Raw genomic sequence first — 21,401 nt, 5'->3', positions numbered from 1 at the left:
TGCTTTGTTTAAAGAAAAACTTCAGCAATGTGGTTATAGAAAGAAGTGGGGAGAATTTTCAGGCTTCATTTGAGCAAGCCCAAGAATATTCCATCATTGAATCAAGAGGGAAAACAATGAGGAAAGACTTCAGTTTCTTTATTTGTAAAACAATGGGAGTTGAATGATATGATCTTAAAGTCCTTCTACTCCTAAGTTTTTGTAATTCAGAAGCAGTGGTAAGAATAGAAATGAAGCGACTGGCTACCCGTTTCAAGTTAAGTACAACCAAGAAAGGCCAATGGGACAGTCTGTGGAAGGACACAGTGATTTCAAGTCCTGGTGAAGAGGAATAGTGTGTTCAATGGAAACTGAGGAGGACAAGGAATTTTCAGGTCAGGGGATTTGGTGGGTCAGGAAGGAAGAGAGATGCAAGTTCTGAGTTTTGGGTTTGTTTCTTTTTTTTTTTAAACCTGTAGACCAGGAACTCTCAGGGGAGCTATGGATGAACTTGGGAGGTTCCTGAATGCTCTAAAATTATACACGACATACTAAGTTATATCCATTTTTCTGTGAGAAAACTTTTGTAGCTTAATCAGAGTCTTATGATCTAAGAAAAAAGCCATGCACTCTTAAAAATTAATGATAAGGACTCCAAATGATTGAAATGGAAATTGAGTCCTTTTGTCGGTGAATATGGTCGTTGTGATATTTTCAGAGTAAGCTAGGCTTCAATCACAAAAGACACAGAAATAAGGGGTGAGAAAAATGTATAGAATGGAGAGGAATTTGCCACCAGACAGTTTTGAGTCTCGGCTTGCCATTATTAGCTGTGTGACCTTGGCAAGTTAGTGAGCTCCCTAAGCCTCAATTTCCTCAGCTGTGAAATAGGAATAGTAAGTATCTACCTTAAATGGTGTTTGTGAAGATTGAAATAATGCAGGTTGAGCGCTTAATAATACAGTGCTTGGCATATAGTATTAGGTAAACTTCTCCCTTCATAAGGTTTTACATTTTCTATATTTATTTTAAGGCCTTTATTGTATATTTCACTTTGAAGGACTGGTCCTCTGTTAAGTCCGTCTTCAAAGAATTACTCAGTAATGCTCACACTCAAGGTGATTGTATCTTATTAAGTGGTTAGTTTAGAGGTTCTTTTCTACGCAGATTTGTAAGCTGGGTGTGTAATAATCACACATGGGACTTGTTGCCTGGCAGCACGTGTCCCTGAGTGGCAGTACATGGTTTGCATTGTAATGTCATCAGTGCAGGGGCCAGCTGGCTGGACATGTACTGCCACATGGGCTAGGCACTCCATTCCTCAACAAAACAGCAGCCAGCACTAGGGTTAACAGAAAATGACAAACCAGGCATGGGTGAGGGAGGCGCCAGCAGAGCAGCGGGATGTCCTTTGATTTGCTTCTGTTATTTGCATGTCTTTCTTGTGATGTCTGTGAGATGTTTAGAATGACAAAGTTTTTAAAAGACCTGCTGACTCCGCCTGAAAAATGGGAAAAACCTCCCGTTTAGAGACCTATTATGTCCAGCTAGCCTGCATTTTCTATATCTTTTTCTTCGTTTTTTATTAATGCAAACATTTGCATGAAGACAGAACCTTTGTTTCTTAAAGAGTTCATCTGCCCCTGCTGCTTGCTGGCCCTGCCACGCAGGAGCACAACAGGACCTTTGTTACCCTTTCAGCAAAGCTGTTTATGAACGGTGGCTTCCCGAGGGCTGCTTCCTGTGCTGTGTGCTTCCATTTGGTCTAAAAAGCAAAAGAAAGAAAATAGTTCTTAGGAGTGAAAAGAATTTGGACTTTCTTTTATTCGAGTCCTGGATGTCGAAATGACAAGGAGCCCCCAAATTTGTAAGGAACTGGTAATTGCATCAAATGCATTTTTTTTTTTTCACTTTACCTTGAACATAATGAGGCTCTTAGTAACAATGGAGGGAACAAGTGCTTTCTCACTGGAATAGAGAGAAGGAACAGGAAAAAGGCAACGGAAGGAGGAGCTGAGGACAGGACAAAAGTGGCTTCCCGTAAGAACCCTAATAGTGTAACGGAATGTGTTTTGGTACTTAGTGTTTTCCACCTGGGAGGCATAGTCCTAAACGGGTTGAGCCGAGTAAAGAATAGCATCACAGTGTATAAATAATGATGCACTTTATGTGGTCATTTAGTAAATGTTTGAATGGCTGCTATGTGGAAGACATCGAGCGGTCCTGAGTGTGAAAGGGGATAAAAGATGAACGAGTCATGGTTCTTCTCTGTATTTAAGGAGTAGGACAGAAATAACTATATTTAGGTAGAAATATAACAGAAATAACTCTATAACAAAAAGAACTCTATACCAAGGTAGAAAATGCCATTGAAAATACTAAAGCAGGTGTTTTAGGGAGGTCAGGAAAAGGAAGGTTGCTTCTGGCCGGGAGAGAATCAGGGAACGCTTCGTGAAGAAGCTGGCGTGCCAGTTGAGCCTGGCAGGAGAGGCAGGCTTGGAGGGTGCAACATTCTTAAGAGTCGTCGGCAGCCGTCCGTCTCGAGAGACGATGGTGTAGCTTCTTAAGAGTCTATCTATCTGCACCACCGAGAATGGCTGTGCAGTCCGACTTGGGAGTGACACGGTATCTGTCTTCTCCCGTGTTGAATCGACATCTTGTGATGACGCTGGAGTGTCCTCTCCAGTGAAGCTGAAGCTACAGAGCCTGGGCAGGGTGATATGGAGGGTCTGCTGTTGCCCATGCAGCAGACCCCCCCCTCTCTTCGCAGCTGAAGGATCCAAGGGAAAGACGGAGTCAATACAGCTTGGCTTCAGGTGCGCCGCAGGAGTTGCCGGTGTTGACTACAACGTCAAACCGCCTTAGGGACTCCGGCTCCGGATTTTCTGTCGGGGTTTACTCCCTTAGCCTTTCCTCTGAAGAGGTATGCCGCAAGGCAGCGGAGGTTTTTTGGAGTCAGAGTTTTCCTTCTCTGATGTGCCCTTCTGAGTTTTCCTTCTCTGATTCTTAAGAGTGATGAGTCAAAAATTATGTTAGTCTGGTGAAAATAAAGTCCAAGCTATTATAGGGTACTTTGATGTTTTACCATTGATTTAGATGATATGTTCAGCTAAATTAATATGTTGGCATGTGTCTTCTATGTAAACTAAACCAGGTCTCTCTGGCTGGTCTCGGCTGTTCACGCTATACGACTGTTGCGCACTTTGGCCGAGGCTATAAATAGCTATAAAGACCTATCCCAGCATCCTTTACTTTCATGTCAAAAATAGAAACAGGGATTTTTGAGCATTATTACAAGCCATATTCCGTAAGTATGGTGTAGACATAGTTCTGAGTGGGAATTTGACACATGAGACTCATTTGAAAAAGAATTCCCACCTTTATACAGAGGCGGTATCATCCAGATATCATCCAGAAGAGAGAGGATCAGGAATTCTAAGCCCATGAATTTTCAGTGGCGTTTAATTAGAATTCTTCCGTAAGTTGTTGTGAGTGCCAGCTAATTTTTGTGAAATAGTTTGAATGTAAAATGTCAAGTAATTAATGTTATTGCATTAATATGTTGTTGCAGTAATATCACTAATCCATACATTCATAGTGAAACTGAATATTACTGAATATAACTGCTAATAATTTATAAATGCATGGTTTGCCCCAAAGGCTACAGCCTTTGATGACTCTATAGCACAATTAATTTTCACCCTGTAACTTTAATATTTCCTGGCCTGACATGACATGAGTGGTACATGATTTTACTCCATGTTTGTCAATTTATAGGGTTTTTTTTTTTTTTTTTACCCGTGATGCATTCTGGAAAATAGTTTTTGAATGTTTATGGAGTTGATCTGATAACTAGACTGCTCTTCGAGTAACTGTTTTTGCAAAGCCATTGTTATGAAAATTTTACTTGGGTTCTCCATGTGCCCATAGATTGTAACTGTGGGAAATGTAAGTGCTACTTTAGATTTCTCTGACATTCAAGCATTACATTTTGTTATGGTGAGCTAGCTGAGTGCTTTAAGTTTGGACCTCTGCAAAAGCCTCCGTAAAAAAATGCAAGACTCCAACCGACTAATTCTGCATTATGAGATTTAGGCTGGAAATATGGAAGCAATAAGATTTAAGCACTTAAGGGGAGGGAGGAGGGGGAGAAGGGGGGAAAGAAGGAGAAGAGCCTGGTCAAGGAACTAGTATAAATGACCCACGGACCTGGACAACAGAGTGGGGACTGACGGTGGGAGCAGGGGGGAGGTGGGCGGGGCGGGGCAGAGCAATGGGGGGAAAGTGGGACAACTGTAATAGAGCAACAATAAGTTTAAAAAATAAAAAAAGATTTAAGCACTGAATTGGCATCCCCAAAATATCAAAATTCCCTAGTTTGAGGAAGGAGGAGGGAGGAGGGAGGAGGGATGAATGGTCAACCAGAGACTGAACGCCAGAACACTCAGCTTGGCACAGCTGTTAACTTGTACGTGACCTCTACTGGTGGAGGTAAGTAAACTTGAGCTTTTCATCTCCTGCTTTACATACAGGTCTTTGTCACCTGTAGTTTTCTGGTTGTCACAGGTGATGTTAACACATGTGTAATGCTTTGTGTGTCCCTGGCTTGTCTTCTAGTATTTGAGCTTGACTAGCTGTATAGTAGCACTTTGGTGGTTTGGATTCCCCAAAACAAGGTATTAGTTTGTCTGTTTTATAATTAACTATTAATGTAAAAGGTCTTTCCTTAATTTTTAAGTTCGTTCTCAGGAAAGTCCATTTGATATATGTCATGCTGCATAGCTCTTTAAGGGCTGCAACGTAATGTCGCGCAGACCAAAGGCCTGGATTCAGATCCTGTCTCTGCTGCTTACTAGACCTTTAACCTTTAGGTAAATTACATGTATGAATCTTCCTTTTTTTATCTATAAAATGGAACTAAAATAAAAGTACCCATCTCATAGTACTGAGAATTAAATACATTAATACCCATAAAGTGTCTAGAATGCTATTATTCAGTGGGAACTGGAATTGGTTTTTAACTTTTCCTGTATTGTTTGAATCTTTAAAAAGAATTACATGTGTAATTAGAAATAAATTGTTTTTCTTTTTAATTTAAAGATCATGCCAGTACTTCAACAGTCTGAGTTACCAATTTAAGCTTCTTTTCTAGTATTAACAATGGAGAGCCAGCAATTTTTAGATAATACAGTGCTTAATGGGATACATTGTAGCTGTCTAGGTTTTTCTTGTTTTTATTTTTGTTTTGGGGAGGCATGAGCTTTGGAGTCAAATTTAAATTTGAATCCTAGCTCAGCCATTTATTAAGACTTCAGCAGGTTCCTTAACCTCTCCGAGCTTCAGAGAAGTCTGTTACCTACCTCGTTGGGTTGTGTAAGGATTGCATGTGTTTCCTCATTTCCCCATCTCCTTTGGTTAAAGGAAATTGTTCTAGTGTGGTCTAAGATCAAAGATAGTCATGTCTGGGTGATAAAGTATTTCCCCAGAACATACTGTATCCCTAAATCAGGACATATTAGTAAAGATAGAGGATGTAAATTATTAATTTTAGAGGCCTATTAATTTTTTAAACCATTAAGCTATCTACTTGCGCTTCACAAGCTCAAGTACTGCATCATATTAGTGATTTATAAATGATACTGAACTTAACGTTTCTTTACAGTTTACATGACAGGTTGTCAGTTAACAACAATAATTTTCTTATCTCAGAGGACACTCTTAATTTAATTCCACTTATATTTGTGCCATCCAGCATCTGAAGCTCAGATGCTTCAAAAACCAAGATGTGTCTCAAAAGGACTGGCAAGGGAGAAAAAGTTAGATTTTCTTCTTTTTTATTAAATTTATTGGATGATATTGGTTAATAAAAGCACATAGGTTTCAGGTGTGCAATTCTATAATACAGCATCTGTATGTTGTATTGTGTGTTCATTACCCCAAGTCGAGTCTCCTTCATCACATTTATCCCCTTTTTCCCTCTTCTACCTCCCTCACCCCCTTTCTCTCTGGTAATGACCATACTGTTGTCTGTGTCTATGAGGTTCTCTGTGTGTGTGTGTGTGTGTATGTGTGTGTATGCTTAATCCCTTCACTTGGAAAAAGTCAGACTTAAAGTTGGATATATGTATATACTCTGTTTTTCTCTTACACTGCTATCACTATTGTGTGTATGTACTAATATCACATGTAGTAATTTATGTGAATATTTTTCTGGTGAGACTTGTTTATTCTAGTATAGGAACTCAGTATTAAGTAATAATAAGAGTGATCTAACTAATGTTGTAGGTGGAAATTCTAGGCCCCTCAAGCAAAATTTTCCAAATGGGACCCCTTATCATTTAATTGCAAAACAAACAGCTGATACTTTGATGGTATTTATGCCTTGGAAGGGAGTAAAAAGAAATAGTTTTGGACTTTCCCCATATAAATTAGAGCCTTCTGAGTAGCAGTTAATAAGGGAATGCTTCCCACAAGTTTAAAGGCTATAGCAGAAATAGGTGTGTGATTATGTGTATTACTATATGTGTAGGGTTTCCTACAGCCCAGGAATTTTTGAAGATCATCTATAAACATCCTTGGTTGGATGAACGGAACTCAGTAAGTGAAAGAGGACTACAGTAGGCTGGTCTCTTGGTGTCCATTAGTGTTGAAACCCTGTTGTCTCATGAGTTTTGCAGTGTCTGGGAGGGTAGATAGTAACAATTAATAACAACAACAGTAATAAAAATAGCTAATATTTTTTGCACACTTATGTGCCAAGCACTATGCTAAGACTGTTACATACATTAATTTATTTACAACCTTAGATGGTAGGTACTATTCCCCAATTTTATAGAAAAGGACAGACAGACAGATTAGGTAACTTGCTTAAAGTCACATAGTTAATAATTGCCAGAGCTAGAAATCAATTCGAGGTCAGCCTGACTCCAGAGCCCGTGCTTTTAACCATTGCAGTAAGTTACTATGTCGTTTTAATCTGTAGACTCAGTATGTGACAAAAATAATACAGTCATTAATATGTTACCTTTCGTATATATGACTTTTTCTTAAAAAGTTGTTTATTATTAGACATATCATTCTTAATATGATACCCATTTTATAGCAGGAATGTCTGTGGTATAGAGATTAAGCAATCAGCAGGAGGTGATTCAAAAGAACCAAGAAATTTATTTAAAAAATTTTTTAAAATTTATTTTAGAAAGAGAGAGGAAAAGAGAGGGAGAGAGACAGGAACATCAGTCTGCTGTTTCACCTTTTTCTACATTCATTGGTTGATTCTTGTATGTGCCCTGACTGGGATCAAACCCACACCTTGGTCCATCCGATGACATTTCAACCAACGGAGACACCCAGCCAGGGTGGAACCAAGAAGTGTCTAATCTACAGTTGCCTACACTTGAGAGGTTCATGTAAAGATCATACAGTGATTACTCATATTTCACTTAGATTGTCAGTGCAGCCTGTTGAAGTTATGTGCTTATCTCAGCGATGGTATCTGAGCAAGACATGGCTGCTTGGGCCTCAGTGTGGATTTCAGAACAATAGAGCCTTTTGGTACATGTTAGAAAACGTACTTAATTCTGCTCTTGTGGAAGTTGCAGCAAAGCAGAAGAAAAAAATCCATTCTGAAGTGCTTTTTCTTTTCCAAAAGGGCAGCTAAGGTGCCCAGATATCTTTGCCCTCCAGGGGTGCAGGTGTGCAGTTTGTATTCTTCAATCATTCACACAAATTAAAGCTTATTCCTTTGCATTTACAGAATAATATAAAATGACAATCTCCATGTTTTATTGCCAGGACAGAGCTTTGAACTTCTGTCTCATTGAAGTTTGATAAACTGCAAGGATTTCCAGGGTTGGGTGGTACAGTTAACCACAGAGCGAACATTGGACTGATAAGAGCTGCAGGTGAAGGAAACCGCCAGGAAGCAGCAGTTAGAGAGAGCTCTTCGCACTGACTTATGTGAAATTCTCTTCTCCCACAGATGAAAAGAGCACCAGGACTTTCTGTTTCCACTTTGTGAACTAGGGATGGGTGACTATTTTGTGGTGAGGTGGACAAGCTCTAATTTCAGACAAATGTTGATTGGCTTGCACACCTATGCAGGTGGGGGCAGGACCCCCCCCACACACACATACACATGTGAATTCACATAGAAACAAATGGACCACATCTCTCAGATGATTTTATTATCAACATACAGCCCTGCCTTTGTGCTGTGTGTAAAGATCACATTTACTTCCAAACTAATTATAAAATGTCAGTGATGAGGCAATAATGATATAGTGTTAAGAGCATGAGTTCTTGGTAAGAGGCAAACTTTGGTTTGAATCTTGACTTCTCTTTACTAGTTGTGTGATCCTGAGCAAGTTACTCTAAGTCTGTAGATCTCAGTTCTCCCATTTGTAAAACGGAAGTAATCAAAGTACATATTGTTGGATTGTTGTGAAGACTAAATAAAATAATGCATGTAAAATAATTAGCATAGTATCTGGCACATTGTTGTTCAATACATTGCATAGGTGCTCAAAAGTGATAGCTTTATTATCATTATTATATGTAATATTGAACTCTAAACATCTGGTTTGTTGATGAATATTGAACAGCTATAGTTCTTGATTTTTCTTTCTCTCTCTCTCCCCCACTTTCTTTGTAGGAATATAAAACTACTTTGATTCTAATTGCTTTGAAAACATTTCTTCCTTAAAGAGTTTTCACACTGACTTTTAGCCCTTGGAGCTAGGGAAAAGTAGTATGACTTACTTCTAAGTATGGCTTAGCTCTTTTCATTTCTACCATAAAAAAAAAAAGAAAAAAAAAATTCTTTGCTAGCTTTAGATAGTTCTAAGTCATAGAAGCCCATATAGCTCAAGATCAGGATAAGTGAGTGGGGAAAGAGAATACAGAGGTGAAAATAGAGCTGGTTTTAATGTTAGCTTGGTCCTCTCTTCTCCCAACTTAATATGCACTTAATTATAAAACAATTAATACCAGTAATGGGCTTGTATTATCTCATAGCCTCACTAAGTTTGGCCATTTCTTAGAGAAGGTTTTCCAGTTGGAAGAACTGTTGATGAAGCCCTGATTTTGTCTTCACTTCTTTTGGGGGTGGAGGGCTGGAGAATGTTTGCAGTGATAGATGGTTGTTAGTTTTGGGAAGCACTCAAATCAACAGAATAAGTAACAGAATGTAAACATGTCGTTCATGTGGACTTTAGGCCGGTGCAAACATGGTAGAACCCTGGGTCACCATTGTTACATGAAGACGATTTTGAGCACAGCTTGGGGAGATAAAGTTATTTGCTTTATAAGTTTTACTGGACCACCAGGACTTGAATCATTTTTTGAAGTACTAATTTTTATTAATTTTAGATAATTACTCCATATTTTCTTGTGGGATAAAGTTATGAAAGAGGCAGATGTCCATCTTGGCAGCAATTCAGTGAAATTGTGTTTAGTCAGGATATTCATCACTTTTGGGTTTTTTATTCTCACTGCTCCAAAAGAGAGTTGTGATTTTTTTTTTTTTTTAAACAAAGGTTTTTGGATGGTAAATGGAAAATGCTGAATTGGAAGGTTTCATGGGAAGTATGTCTTGATGCCACTGTCATACCTAAAGATAAAATTCAGGGAGGAGGAACAATCATTTGTTGAGCACCAGCTATATTAGAAGCTCTGGCCTGGGCTAGTTCCTGAAGTAGACCCTCAATAGCCCTTTAAGATGGGCTTTTAAGAAAATATATTATCAAGCAAGCCAGGCACTCTGGCGTTTTACACGCATTACCTTACTTAATTATAATCCCATGATGTAGGTACTAATAGTATTATTACAATGATAGCATTATTATCCACATTTTACAGTGAGGAAATAGGCTTGATGAGTAGTTTGCTCAGGGTCACACGGCTAGGAATTGGTAGAGCTGAAAATAGAACTCAGGTCTCTCTGCACTTCAAGTGATGCTTAAACTTCAGCATACATAAGGAGCACTGAGCGTCCTTGCTAAAATTGCGGGGCTCCAGTTAGAAACTTCAGGTCGCTAAGTCTGGGATACTGCCAGCTTGTAAATCGGCAGTCAACAGGGTATCTTAGGTGATTCAGTTCAGCAAGTTGATTGATCATATTTGAGAAAAAGTTAAGTTATGTTTCCACATAGGTGCAGATTAAATAACTATCTAAGGTTAAGCTATCAAAGTTGGAGCCATGACTCAAACCCATTTCTTTCTAATTCAAATACTCAGACCCTTTCTGATAAGCCGGTGATTAATTCGCACCTTTATGAGTCACAACAAATGTGGAAAACATACTTTCTGATAAATTGAGCAACACAGATTTCATGGTCTGGTTATTTCCCAAGGTTACTAGCTTATATACCAGTTTCCATTGTCCTTAAAGTTTTCTGTGACCTGTTTTTTTTTTTTTTTTAAGTTAAAGAATTGAGTTTTCTTTGCAATTAGATAATTTATGCTTTAGACACTCTTCCCTGGGATACATTTCTGAGACATGCAGAAAGTGGAAGAGGGTGGAAAGGGGGTGGGAAGAAAAGAATTTCCAGGTGTATCTGCTTAATGGTGCTAAAGCGCCTCTCCAGCTCACTCTCATCACTGAAATGAAGGGTTGATACTAAGAGCCAATCAGATGGCACTAAGTCATGTGCTACATCATGTCCCATTCTACCCTTTGGGACCATAGCTCCATTAGGACCAGCAAGTTTGGTTGCCCTATTTCAGTCCACTTCCTAGGGTAGAGCCAACACCCTGGTTGACTTTCATGGCCTCCTACTGGGATTGCGAGGATTTTTATGTTTTTGTCTCTCTTTCACTTTTCTCTCTTGCTTTTCTTTGCAGCTCAGCGACATGTCCTCACATACATGGAGGATGCAGTGTGCCAACTGCTAGAAAATAAGGAAGATATTAGCCAGTATGGCATTGCCAGGTTCTTCACTGAATAGTAAGTACACGGATGCTTTGCTAATAGGGTGAACCCAGAGGAGGCACTTGGAAGAAGGCAAGGTACATGAAGAATAGAGCAGGATAGGGCTGAGAAGGTAGTGGCAGTGAATGCTTAGCTCTGGTAGGCTGGTCCCAGGCGGCCCAAACACGTTTCGGAACATGCTTTTGGAGCAGCTAGTTTTGTCCACTGGTAAGTATCATCGTGGTCAGGACTACAGAAGCCTGACAGCTGCTTGTTTGATCTATTAGATCTGTTTCTTTTGGTCCCTCATAATTTTTAACCTTCTACGTGATTCAAAATATTCACCCTGGTTTCCTTTATTTGGTGTACCTTTAGCCTGTGTTTTTTATGGCTGGCTTTTTTCATTGAAATGTTTAGGACGATGTTCCTCTGCAGTTTTCTTTCTGTAGGATACTGTGTCAATTACATAATGATTTAGGAGTATTTCTAGAGGCAGGAAAGCTTTCACAGATGATCTCTTTGAAGGGTTGTCCTGCTTTGTGAAGTGTGCTTGGAGTGCATAAAAGCCAACATGGTTACTACTTTTTTTAGCGTCATAAAACTGTTTTTAGGCTGAATCAGATAATCACTTTGAAACACCTTGGTCATCCTGAAAAGATTTGCTGAAGACATACAAAGCATTATTTTTATTACCGACATGCCATTATATATTTATATAATTATATGACATCTCCTTTCTTTTGTTTGGAGCATCTAAGAAAGGAAGAGTCACGTCTTACAGGCTTCTATTTAAGGTAAATTGTGAACTCAAATCCATCCTTCCTGAAAACAGATTTTTTCCTTTCTATTCTCCAGAGGTTCCTTGGGGATCAGACAAGTATTCCAATGGCCTAAATATGTGTTGTTGTTAGGGGAATTCTTGACTCTCCCAAACACTTTGCTGAACTATAGATCTTGCAAATAAAATCTAGATTTCTTATGGATTGGAATTTCATGTTTCTGGGAGAAACAGGCTTTCCAGGAGCAGACCTGGTCTCTGCCTCCAGTCTTCTAAAGAGGATAAAATAGAGGAAGGAAAGGAATCTTACTCTTTCTCAGGGTGTGGGAAGCAAATGAGGGAATAAAGACAGATTGAATAGCCCTGCTTGCTTTTACGGGACTGACAAGCCTAGGGGTTAAGTTTCTAGGCCATTTAATCTGTACCAGGACTCTTGAGACTCCTTGCCAAGCGAAATATGATTCTTCTGGGGCAATACTTCTTCCTGGCTCTTTTCATTCATGCCCTCCTCCCCCGCCCCCTTGCCACATCCATCTCCTTTATAAGTCTTTTCCTTATTACATTGGTTCCTTGAGGGTAGACATCATTTCGTCTTCATCTTTGTATTCCCAATGCCTGGCACAATGCTTAGCATATAGTAGATGTTAGGTAAATGTTGAATCAATAGCTGTATCTATATTTTAATTTATTGCATACTATACGGCAGGCCAAGAACACGTAAGGACGCTGTGAGGGGACGTGCAGAACTCAGGTCGTGTCTTTGCAACTTTGATTCCCTTTTCTCAGCCTACAGTTATTTCAAAGTTAAAAGTGTTTTATGTAGTATGTAAACGTGCAGCTGAATAGGGTGGTCCTGGTTGCAGGTTATATCTTTGTTTGCTGGACTTCCATGCACTTTGATTTTCTGGAACTTATGGTTGTTTCTAGTTTTGAGGTGGTTGTATTCCTTCTTGGTTGTGGAGGGAGACGCCGCATGTCTGTCTGTGCCTCCATCTTGGCCAGAAGTCCTCCTAGTGAATATTTTAATTGAATTATTATATTCTTCAATTCCTGAAGTTCTGTTTTTTAAGATACTTTCATTTTGTTCATGCATCATTTTCCTGATTTTCCTTAGTTGTCTGTTTTCTCTCGAAGTTCATTGAACTTATTTAAGATGGTCGTTTTTATTTTTGTCTCATAATTATTAGGTCTTCATTTCTTTAAGGTTGTTTCTGTGCTGGCTTAGGGGAGGGGCTCTCATGGGTGAAATAATTTTTTTAACCATTTTAATGTAGCTGGTTTTGGCTTTGCACTTTCCTGGGATATTATGACTTTTTAACTGGTTTCTGGAGTTCTCTTAAAGCGTTTTTAGACAGTATATTGTTAAGTTCGTGTCTCTGTGGAAGAACAAAGTGTGGGGCTTCCTATTTTTCTAAAGGATTGGGCTGGCCTGGCAGAGGGTCCCTGGTTTATTCTTTGGGTGTTCTAGAGGGAACAGGCTATGAGGCAGAAGCCTGTCATTCTTCCAAAGTCGTGTAGTTTTTGTATTTTATGCTGTTTTAGTTTGTAACTAGCCCTATAGAAATAAGGTGATTAAAACAGGGGGAAATGATAGCAGGGACCAGGTGTTAAGAGTTTAGCCTTAATTGAGAGGCTTAAGTAATTGAAGCTGTGACTGGATAGACTTTCTTTATCACCAAACCTTTGCTTCTGGAATTTTGCCTAGAGGGTGGCGGCAGGCAGCAGGACCCCAAATTGCTTTTCGGTAGCATAACTACTATTGAATCAAGATTAAAGCATTTCCATCTCCCTAAAAATTATCCTGTGTCTTGTTGTATCATCCTTTCCTCTAGCCCCATAGCCCAAGGCAACCAGTGATCTACTTTCTGTCTCTATAATTTTGCATTTTCTAGAACTTCATGTAGACTTTTATGCTTTGCTTCTTTCACTTAGCGTAATGCTTTTTGAGATTCATTTGTGTTGTTTTGTGTATCAGTATTTTGATCTTTTTTATTGCTGTGGATGTCTGTGACGCGATATTCTAGCGTCCGCATCGTTTAGAGCTGCGACTCAGAACATGGCGCGTTCCTAGAAGCCGCTTTCGGCATCAGTGGGCGGCGGCGCGTGGACTTGCAAGCGTGGGGCGCGGGACCAACCGACGCCACTTCGTGTTGGACAGTGGAAGCTGGAGAGCCGGGCTATTCGGACTGAGCCAATTGGTTTCCATGGATCTCAATAGTGCCAGCACTGTTGTTCTTCAAGTCTTAACTCAGGCCACCAGTCAGGATACTGCTGTGTTAAAGCCAGCTGAGGAGCAGTTGAAACAGTGGGAAACACAGCCAGGTTTTTATTCAGTGTTGCTGGTAAGTTGCTTAAAAATAGTTATTATTTTTAATAAAATGAGACACTATTCTATTGTTTTAAAAACCTACTTGTGTTGGTGGTTTACTTAGTGAAACTGATCCAAATGTTTGGCTGCCATTGCACTGCCATTTACTAATTCGAGGCATGGCACTTGGAGGACATTTAAGAGATGTTTATTGTTGGGTGAGTATACCCAAGCAGGGTATTGGTAGTATCTGCTTAGAAGGTTACACTGCCAGTTTTCTATTTTAGCCTGTAAATGCTGCCCTCAAGACTGTAAAGGAGGAAAGAGGAAGGACATCTCTAAAATCAGAGAAGGAAAACTCTGACTCCAAAAAACCTCCGCTGCCTTGCGGCATACCTCTTCAGGGGAAAGGCTAAGGGAGTAAACCCCGACAGAAAATCCGGAGCCGGAGTCCCTAAGGCGGTTTGACATTGTAGTCAACACCGGCAACTCCTGCGGCGCACCTGAAGCCAAGCTGTATTGACTTTGTCTTTCCCTTGGACCCTTCAGCTGCGAAGAGAGGGGGGGTCTGCTGCATGGGCAACAGCAGACCCTCCATATCACCCTGCCCAGGCTCTGTAGCTTCAGTTTCACTTGAGAGGACACTCCAGCGTCATCGCAAGATGTCGACTCAACATGGGAGGAGACAGATACCGGTTATAAGCTCATCCGATTGGCGAAGGAAACGAGCGCCAGGGGTCTCCTCTGACGGTGGGAGAGGTCATCGCACCTCACTGGACAGCTACCGTCTTGCCATGGCTCACCTGCCCCACTGGGTGCGTGGGGATCAGAGAGGCGCCTCTCGAAAAGTGGGCCACAAAACACCCGCACCAGTTAATTCCAAGCAAACAACAAGAAAGAAGCCTCCGGCTCTTCGCCTCGCTAGCTGGAACATCAGGACCATGTGCCCCGGACTTACTGCAGACCTTCCGTGGATCAAGGGTGCTAGGAAAACCGCTGTCATCGATAGGGAACTGGCACGACTAAACATCGACATTGCGGCTCTACAGGAGACCCGGTTGGCCGACAACGGAACTATCAGAGAAACCAACTACACCTTCTACTGGCAAGGGAAGTCTCCGGACCAACCAAGACAGCACGGTGTTGGGTTCGCTGTGAAGAACACGCTTGTTAACTCCATAGAGCCACCCACAGGAGGCACAGAGAGATTACTTACCCTCCGATTGTCAACAACTTTCGGCCCAGTCAGCATTCTTAGCGCGTACGCCCCAACCCTCTGCGCCACCACCGAAGAGAAAGAACAGTTCTACCATGCACTGGACGAAGCGTTATCCAAGATTCCCAGAAGTAACGCTCTCTATCTCCTTGGAGACTTCAACGCAAGAGTAGGAGCCGACCACATGGCCTGGCCCACCTGCCTTGGAAACTTTGGGAGAGGAAAGATCAATGAGAATGGTCAGCGACTGCTTGAGCTTTTGTGTCACCACGGCCTGTGCGTGACAAACACATTCTTCAAGTGCAAAGAGATCCACCAGGTGTCATGGAGGCACCCCCGCTCCCGCCATTGGCACCAGCTTGACCTCGTCATCACCAGAAGAACGGATATTGGCAGCACCCTGCTCACCCGCAGCTACCACAGTGCAGACTGCGACACGGACCATGCCCTCGTGGTAAGCAAGGTGCGCATAATGCCGAAGAGGTTGCACCACTCCAAGATGAAGGGTCGCCCACGCATCAACACCAGTTGTGCCAGCAACCCAGTTAAGACCCAGCAATTCATCAACAAGATGGAAGATGCACTCGGCAAGGGAGTGGCGGCAGATGACATTATCGAATCCAATTGGCCACGTCTCCGCGACGCCATATACAACTCCGCCATTATTGCTTACGGGAAGAAAGAGCGGAAGAACGCTGACTGGTACGAGGCTCACTGGGAAGAAATGGAACCCGTGATCGAGGCTAAGAGGAAGGCCCTACTGGCTTACAAGGTCACGCCCACTCCCAGTACACTTCAAGCTCTACGGGCTGCCAGGAACAAAGTCCAGAAGACCGCCCGCCACTGTGCCAACACCTATTGGCTAAACCTGTGCAGAAGCATCCAGGAAGCCGCCGATATAGGCAACGCACGAGGAATGTATGAGGGTATCAAGAAGGCAACAGGCCCAATCCCCTCCAAGATCGCCCCCCTTAAGTCCAAGACAGGTGAGGTCATTACTGACCAGGAACAGCAAATGCGGCGGTGGACCGAGCACTACCTCGAGCTGTACGCAACGAAGAACACCGTAACAGACACTGCTCTTAAAGCCATCCCAGACCTACCAGTCATGGAGGAGCTAGACACCCCACCTACTGCGGCAGAGCTCGACAAAGCCATCGACCGCCTTGCTTGTGGGAAAGCACCAGGAAGCGACGGAATCCCTCCAGAAATCCTAAAGAGCGGGAAACCAGTCCTGCTACAGCCGCTCCACCATCTACTCTGTCTCTGCTGGAAGGAGGGTTACATCCCCCAGGATATGAGAGACGCCAACATTATCACCATGTACAAGAACAAAGGAGACCGCAGCGACTGCAACAACTACCGGGGCATCTCTCTCCTCAGCGTCGTCGGCAAAGTATTCGCCCGGGTCGCTCTTGCCCGCCTGCAGACCCTTGCTTCCCGTGTCTACCCAGAGTCCCAGTGTGGCTTCAGAGCTGGCCGATCAACAGTGGACATGATCTTCTCCCTACGCCAGCTGCAGGAGAAGTGTCACGAGCAGCATAAACCACTCTACCTCGCCTTTATCGACCTCACGAAGGCGTTTGATCTGGTCAGTCGAAGCGGACTCTTCAGCTTGCTACGGAAGATTGGCTGTCCACCACATCTGCTTGCTGTGGTCATGTCCTTTCACGACAACATGCACAGCACGGTGTCCTACAACGGCGCAACCTCTGAGGCCTTCCCAGTCAGCAGCGGAGTAAAGCAGGGCTGCGTCCTCGCGCCTACGCTGTTCGGAATCTTCTTCTCCATGCTCCTCCAATACGCCTTTAAGGACTGCAGCGAGGGTGTCTTCATTCACACCAGATCCGATGGCAAGCTCTACAACCTGGCCCGTCTACGAGCCAAGACCAAAGTCAAAGAGGTGCTCATCCGTGAGATGCTCTTCGCCGACGACGCAGCTTTGACATCACACTCCGAAGAGGGACTCCAGCAGCTAGTCACTTGCCTTTCCCACGCATGCAAGGAGTTCGGACTAGCCATCAGCCTGACGAAGACGAACGTTATGGCTCAAGGCACAGGGACTCCCCCATGCATCACCATCGACGGATACACCCTGGAGGTTGTCAACGACTTCACTTACCTCGGGTCCACCATCTCGAGCTCTCTGTCAGTCGACTTGGAGGTCAACCGGAGAATCGCCAGGGCAGCCACAGTTATGGCCAGACTGAACTGGCGAGCGTGGAACAATTCCAGCCTCACTGAGAAAACCAGACTGCACATCTACCAAGCCTGCGTACTCAGCACTCTCCTCTATGGCAGCGAGACGTGGACCACCTACACAAGGCACGAAAGGAAACTCAACAGCTTCCACATGAGGTGCCTGCGACGCGTCCTGCATGTCGCCTGGCAGGATAAGGTCCCCAACACCGAGGTGCTGAAGCGAGCCAATATGAGCGGTTTGCATGCAGTTCTTAGCGAGAGACGCCTCAGGTGGCTCGGCCATGTCAAAAGAATGGATGCAGGCCGTATCCCCAAAGACCTCCTCTACGGCGAGCTAGCAGAAGGCAAGAGGATGACAGGGCGCCCAAAACTGCGGTTCAAAGACATCTGCAAAAAGGACATGACACAATGCTCCATCAATCTCAACACATGGGAAGTTCAAGCAGACGACCGCCCAGCCTGGAGGCTCGCGGTCAGGCAAGGTACGTCACGTGCAGAGGCTGCGCGCAACGAGGAGGCGGCCCAGAAAAGATCGAGGCGGAAGCAGCGTCAACAGCAGCAACAACGGCCATCTGCCTTCACCTGTACCAAGTGCGGCAGGGATTGTCACTCCCGAATCGGACTGCACAGCCATTCTCGGCGGTGCAGATAGACTCTCAGGAAGCTACGCCATCGTCTCTCGAGACGGACGGCTGCCGACGACTATACTCTTATTCTTGATCTTGTTATTAATAAAGAATATTTTTTTCTCTTTTTTGTTTATTCTTTTTGATACCACTCTATATTTTGCATTTTAGAGGCCATGTGTATAGCACGCAAAAGTGAACCCCACTGGTCTTTGTAACTGATACTGAACTCTAGAGATTCAATGGTAAAACATAACTTTCAGAATGCTATTGACTATAGCTTTTATCTACCAATACACTTGAAAAAAACTTAAGATTTTCCACAGCACTGAGAGAAATCTAGTTGCCACATGATCTGTTTCTTCTCCTCAGGAGACTAAAATTCCATAATCAATGTACCTGACACATCTGTAACTCTAAAACACCACATTGGCCTGAGGCAAGTTATTCTGAGAAGTGAGCTAGCATCAAAGCTCCAAAATCCTTATTTAAAAAAAAAAAAAAAAAAAAAGACTTGAAAGTTGTGGATGTCTGATGGAACAGGAAGTAGTATTTTGTAGACGAGACCTGGATGGTAGAGACTATTGATTTTATTTTGATTTGTGTATTCTGTTTATCTAGCGAAAAGAATTCTTAGTCCTCTTTTTGTATTGATTCCTAGAAACATAATGAAGTGAAAAGAGCACTGCCGTAAGAATCAGAGATTCTTATTCTTGTAAGTCCTTGCTCTATAATCTTGGGCAAATTTCTGAAATTTTCTGAACTTCAATGACCTCATCTCTAAAATGGGTATAATAAAGTCTTATATACTAATAATAACATAATAATTATATTTATAATAAACAATTTTTATTAAACTCATACTGTGTCTTACCACTATAATTCTTTGAAGTAGGTACTATTATTATCTCTATTTTATAAATGAGGAAACAGACTTAAGAAGCTTAAAATAATAGCCTCTTTATTTTTTAAAAGATTTTATTAACTTATTTATTTTAGAGAGAGGGGAAAGGAAGGAAAAAGAGAGGGAGAGAAACATAAATTGGTTGCCTCTTGCATGTCCCCAGCTGGGGACCTGGACCAAAACCCAGGCCTGTGCCTAGACCAGGAATCGAACTGGCAGCTTTTTAGTCTGCAGGCTGACGCTCAACCCACGGAGCCACACCACCCAGGGCTTAAAATAGCTTCTGTAAGTTCACAAGCTAATAAGTGATGGAGTTAGGAACCAAGTCGTGTGTGTGGTGCAAAGCAGTATTCTCTACTGCCTCCAAGTCACTATACCGCCTAATGTTGCTGGAGGCCTGACCAGATAATATTTTGAGGTCTCTTCTAGGTATACTTTCTAAATTCTTTGAATTTCCCCTTATGAACTATTACATAGTCTTGTCTGGTGACTTCAGTTCATTTTAGTTTTAATATTTAGTATTGACCTTTTGGGGGGGATTTATCTGGAGCTGGCTCTAAACCAAAAATACTTCCGCATTTTTTTTTTTAATCCTCACCCAAGGACATTTTTTTCTCATTGCTTTCAGAGAGAGAGGAAGGGAGAGAAGCACCAATTGGTTGCCTCCCATATGCACCTGGACTGGGGATCAAACCTGCAACCTAGGCATGTGGTCTGACCAGGAATCGAACCCACAACCTTTTGGTTATGGGATGATTCTCTAATCAACTGAGGCACACCAGCCAGGGCAGGAAGCATTTTTTTTAAAAATATGTTAACTGAACACTTTCATCTCTCAGTTTCAAGTTCACACATTGAGATTTTCATAAATTTAATGATGGATGATTTACCTTTAAACAATGATAAAAATACTCTTCAAAACTGTTGGAAGGCTTTTCTGTTGATTTTCTCTTCTGGGTCCGCTTGCCCTCTCGCCTGTGCTGTCACTCCTTGGTTGTTGGTGTTTTCCAACAAATCTTTGATTGTTCCAGCGAATCTGGATAAGCTGTAAAACATGAGTAGCTAAACTGGACTGCGCATGGGTGTCCAAAGGAATATGCTCTTTAGCATATTCCTCTGGACACACTTGAAAGAAGGATTCTAAATCCCAGAGGATTTTCTTTATGTTGTATATAACCTCTATCTCTGAGTGTTGTCTTTCAACCAGTGAAAAGTAAAAGGAATTAATATTTAGAGGTGCCACTCTAAGAATAGACCAAGTGTCAGCACCAGGTCAGACCTCTGAAGAAGTACATCCAAGAAAATGAGGCTAGAGTAGCTGTACTTAGAAACCACAGCAGAGTGTGACCAGGTTTTGTGGTAAAGATAAAATGAGAAATGTGTTTTTTTAAGACATTGGAAAATAATGATGAGAGAAAAACAGGCTGAAATCTGAGAATTCCTATCAGAATTGGGAACCATTCTTTACAGGCTAAATTGATAGTTGCAATACTGTGGCATCGGGGAGCTTGACCTCCACACACTAATATAGAAAAGAATGGTACTCTGTGGTCTTGGGTGGTGGGCCCAGGAGGCCTCTTTCTTATGATCAAGTGTCTTGTTTTTTGTTTTTTTTTTAAATGATGATTTTAGCTTCTTGGGCAAGTTTTTGTGATGACTGTTTTGGTTATAAGGACATAAATTACCTTCATTGGTGGAGGTTTATTTTAAGGATATGTGAGAATAGGAGACAACATTCATTCAGTAATTATTTCTGAGCCCCTACTATGTGCCTGTGTGTAGTAGGCAATGGAAATATAGCGGTGAACAAGACAAATAAGATAATTACTCTCATGAGCCTAAAGTTTCCGTGAGGGAGATAGTCAATAAAGAAGTAAATTGATGATGACAACAATAGCTAATAGTTAATTAACACTTGCTATGTCCTAGACACTGTTCTAAGCATATGACATGCGTTATCTCATTTAAGTCTCACAATCCATTTTTTCACATTAGGACATTCAGGCACACAAAAGTATTGGAGTGATATTCCTAAGTTACGTAGCTGATTGCTGTAATGAGATCAATGACAAGGAAATAACTAGGGTAATGTGCTATACAGGATGTCCAGGAGGGCCTGTTGGAGGAGATGGCATTTGAGGGCTTATCCCGTGGGATGGCTGGCGCATCCCATCAGAGAGCCAATGTTAGCTCAGGTGACTCACCTTCTCTTTGTCCACCTTTATTACTTAGGCTTTCTGTGTACAAAAAAGATAGTTTGAATGATTTTATTGGCTGCTACTCAGAATGGAATACCCAAATAAGTGGGGTCACAGAGAGCTACCTTACAGGTAATTGGCCTCTCTCATGCACAACTTATATGCAAAAGTAATAAAATTATTTGTTATCTAATATATGGTATAAATATGGAGACGAAAATCCTTGTCAGGTCTTACAAAACTCATTCTGATACATATTAATCATCAGAATTCAGTTGGGA

General features: G+C 42.0%; 1 protein-coding gene across 3 annotated transcripts in view; it reads left to right on the top strand.

The window, feature by feature from the left end:
- CSTPP1 (centriolar satellite-associated tubulin polyglutamylase complex regulator 1) overlaps nt 1-21,401 on the top strand; it is a 161,546-nt gene that overhangs the window by 22,929 nt on the left and 117,216 nt on the right. For 2 of the 3 annotated variants that reach the window (XM_090261785.1, XM_090261789.1), the window contains exon 2: nt 10,822-10,924. In XM_090261785.1, the coding sequence (XP_090117911.1) occupies nt 10,822-10,924 (103 nt within the window). Of the gene's footprint in view, nt 1-3,266; nt 3,458-10,821; nt 10,925-21,401 lie in introns of those variants that run through there. The other variant, XM_090261782.1, reaches the window with a different exon arrangement.

This window comes from Furipterus horrens, unplaced genomic scaffold (genome assembly GCF_987537825.1).
Source record: "Furipterus horrens unplaced genomic scaffold, mFurHor1.1.pri manual_scaffold_2, whole genome shotgun sequence".
Lineage (NCBI taxonomy): Eukaryota > Metazoa > Chordata > Mammalia > Chiroptera > Furipteridae > Furipterus > Furipterus horrens.
Note: the sequence above shows the minus strand (reverse complement) of the source record. Positions and strands in the feature narration are given on the sequence as shown.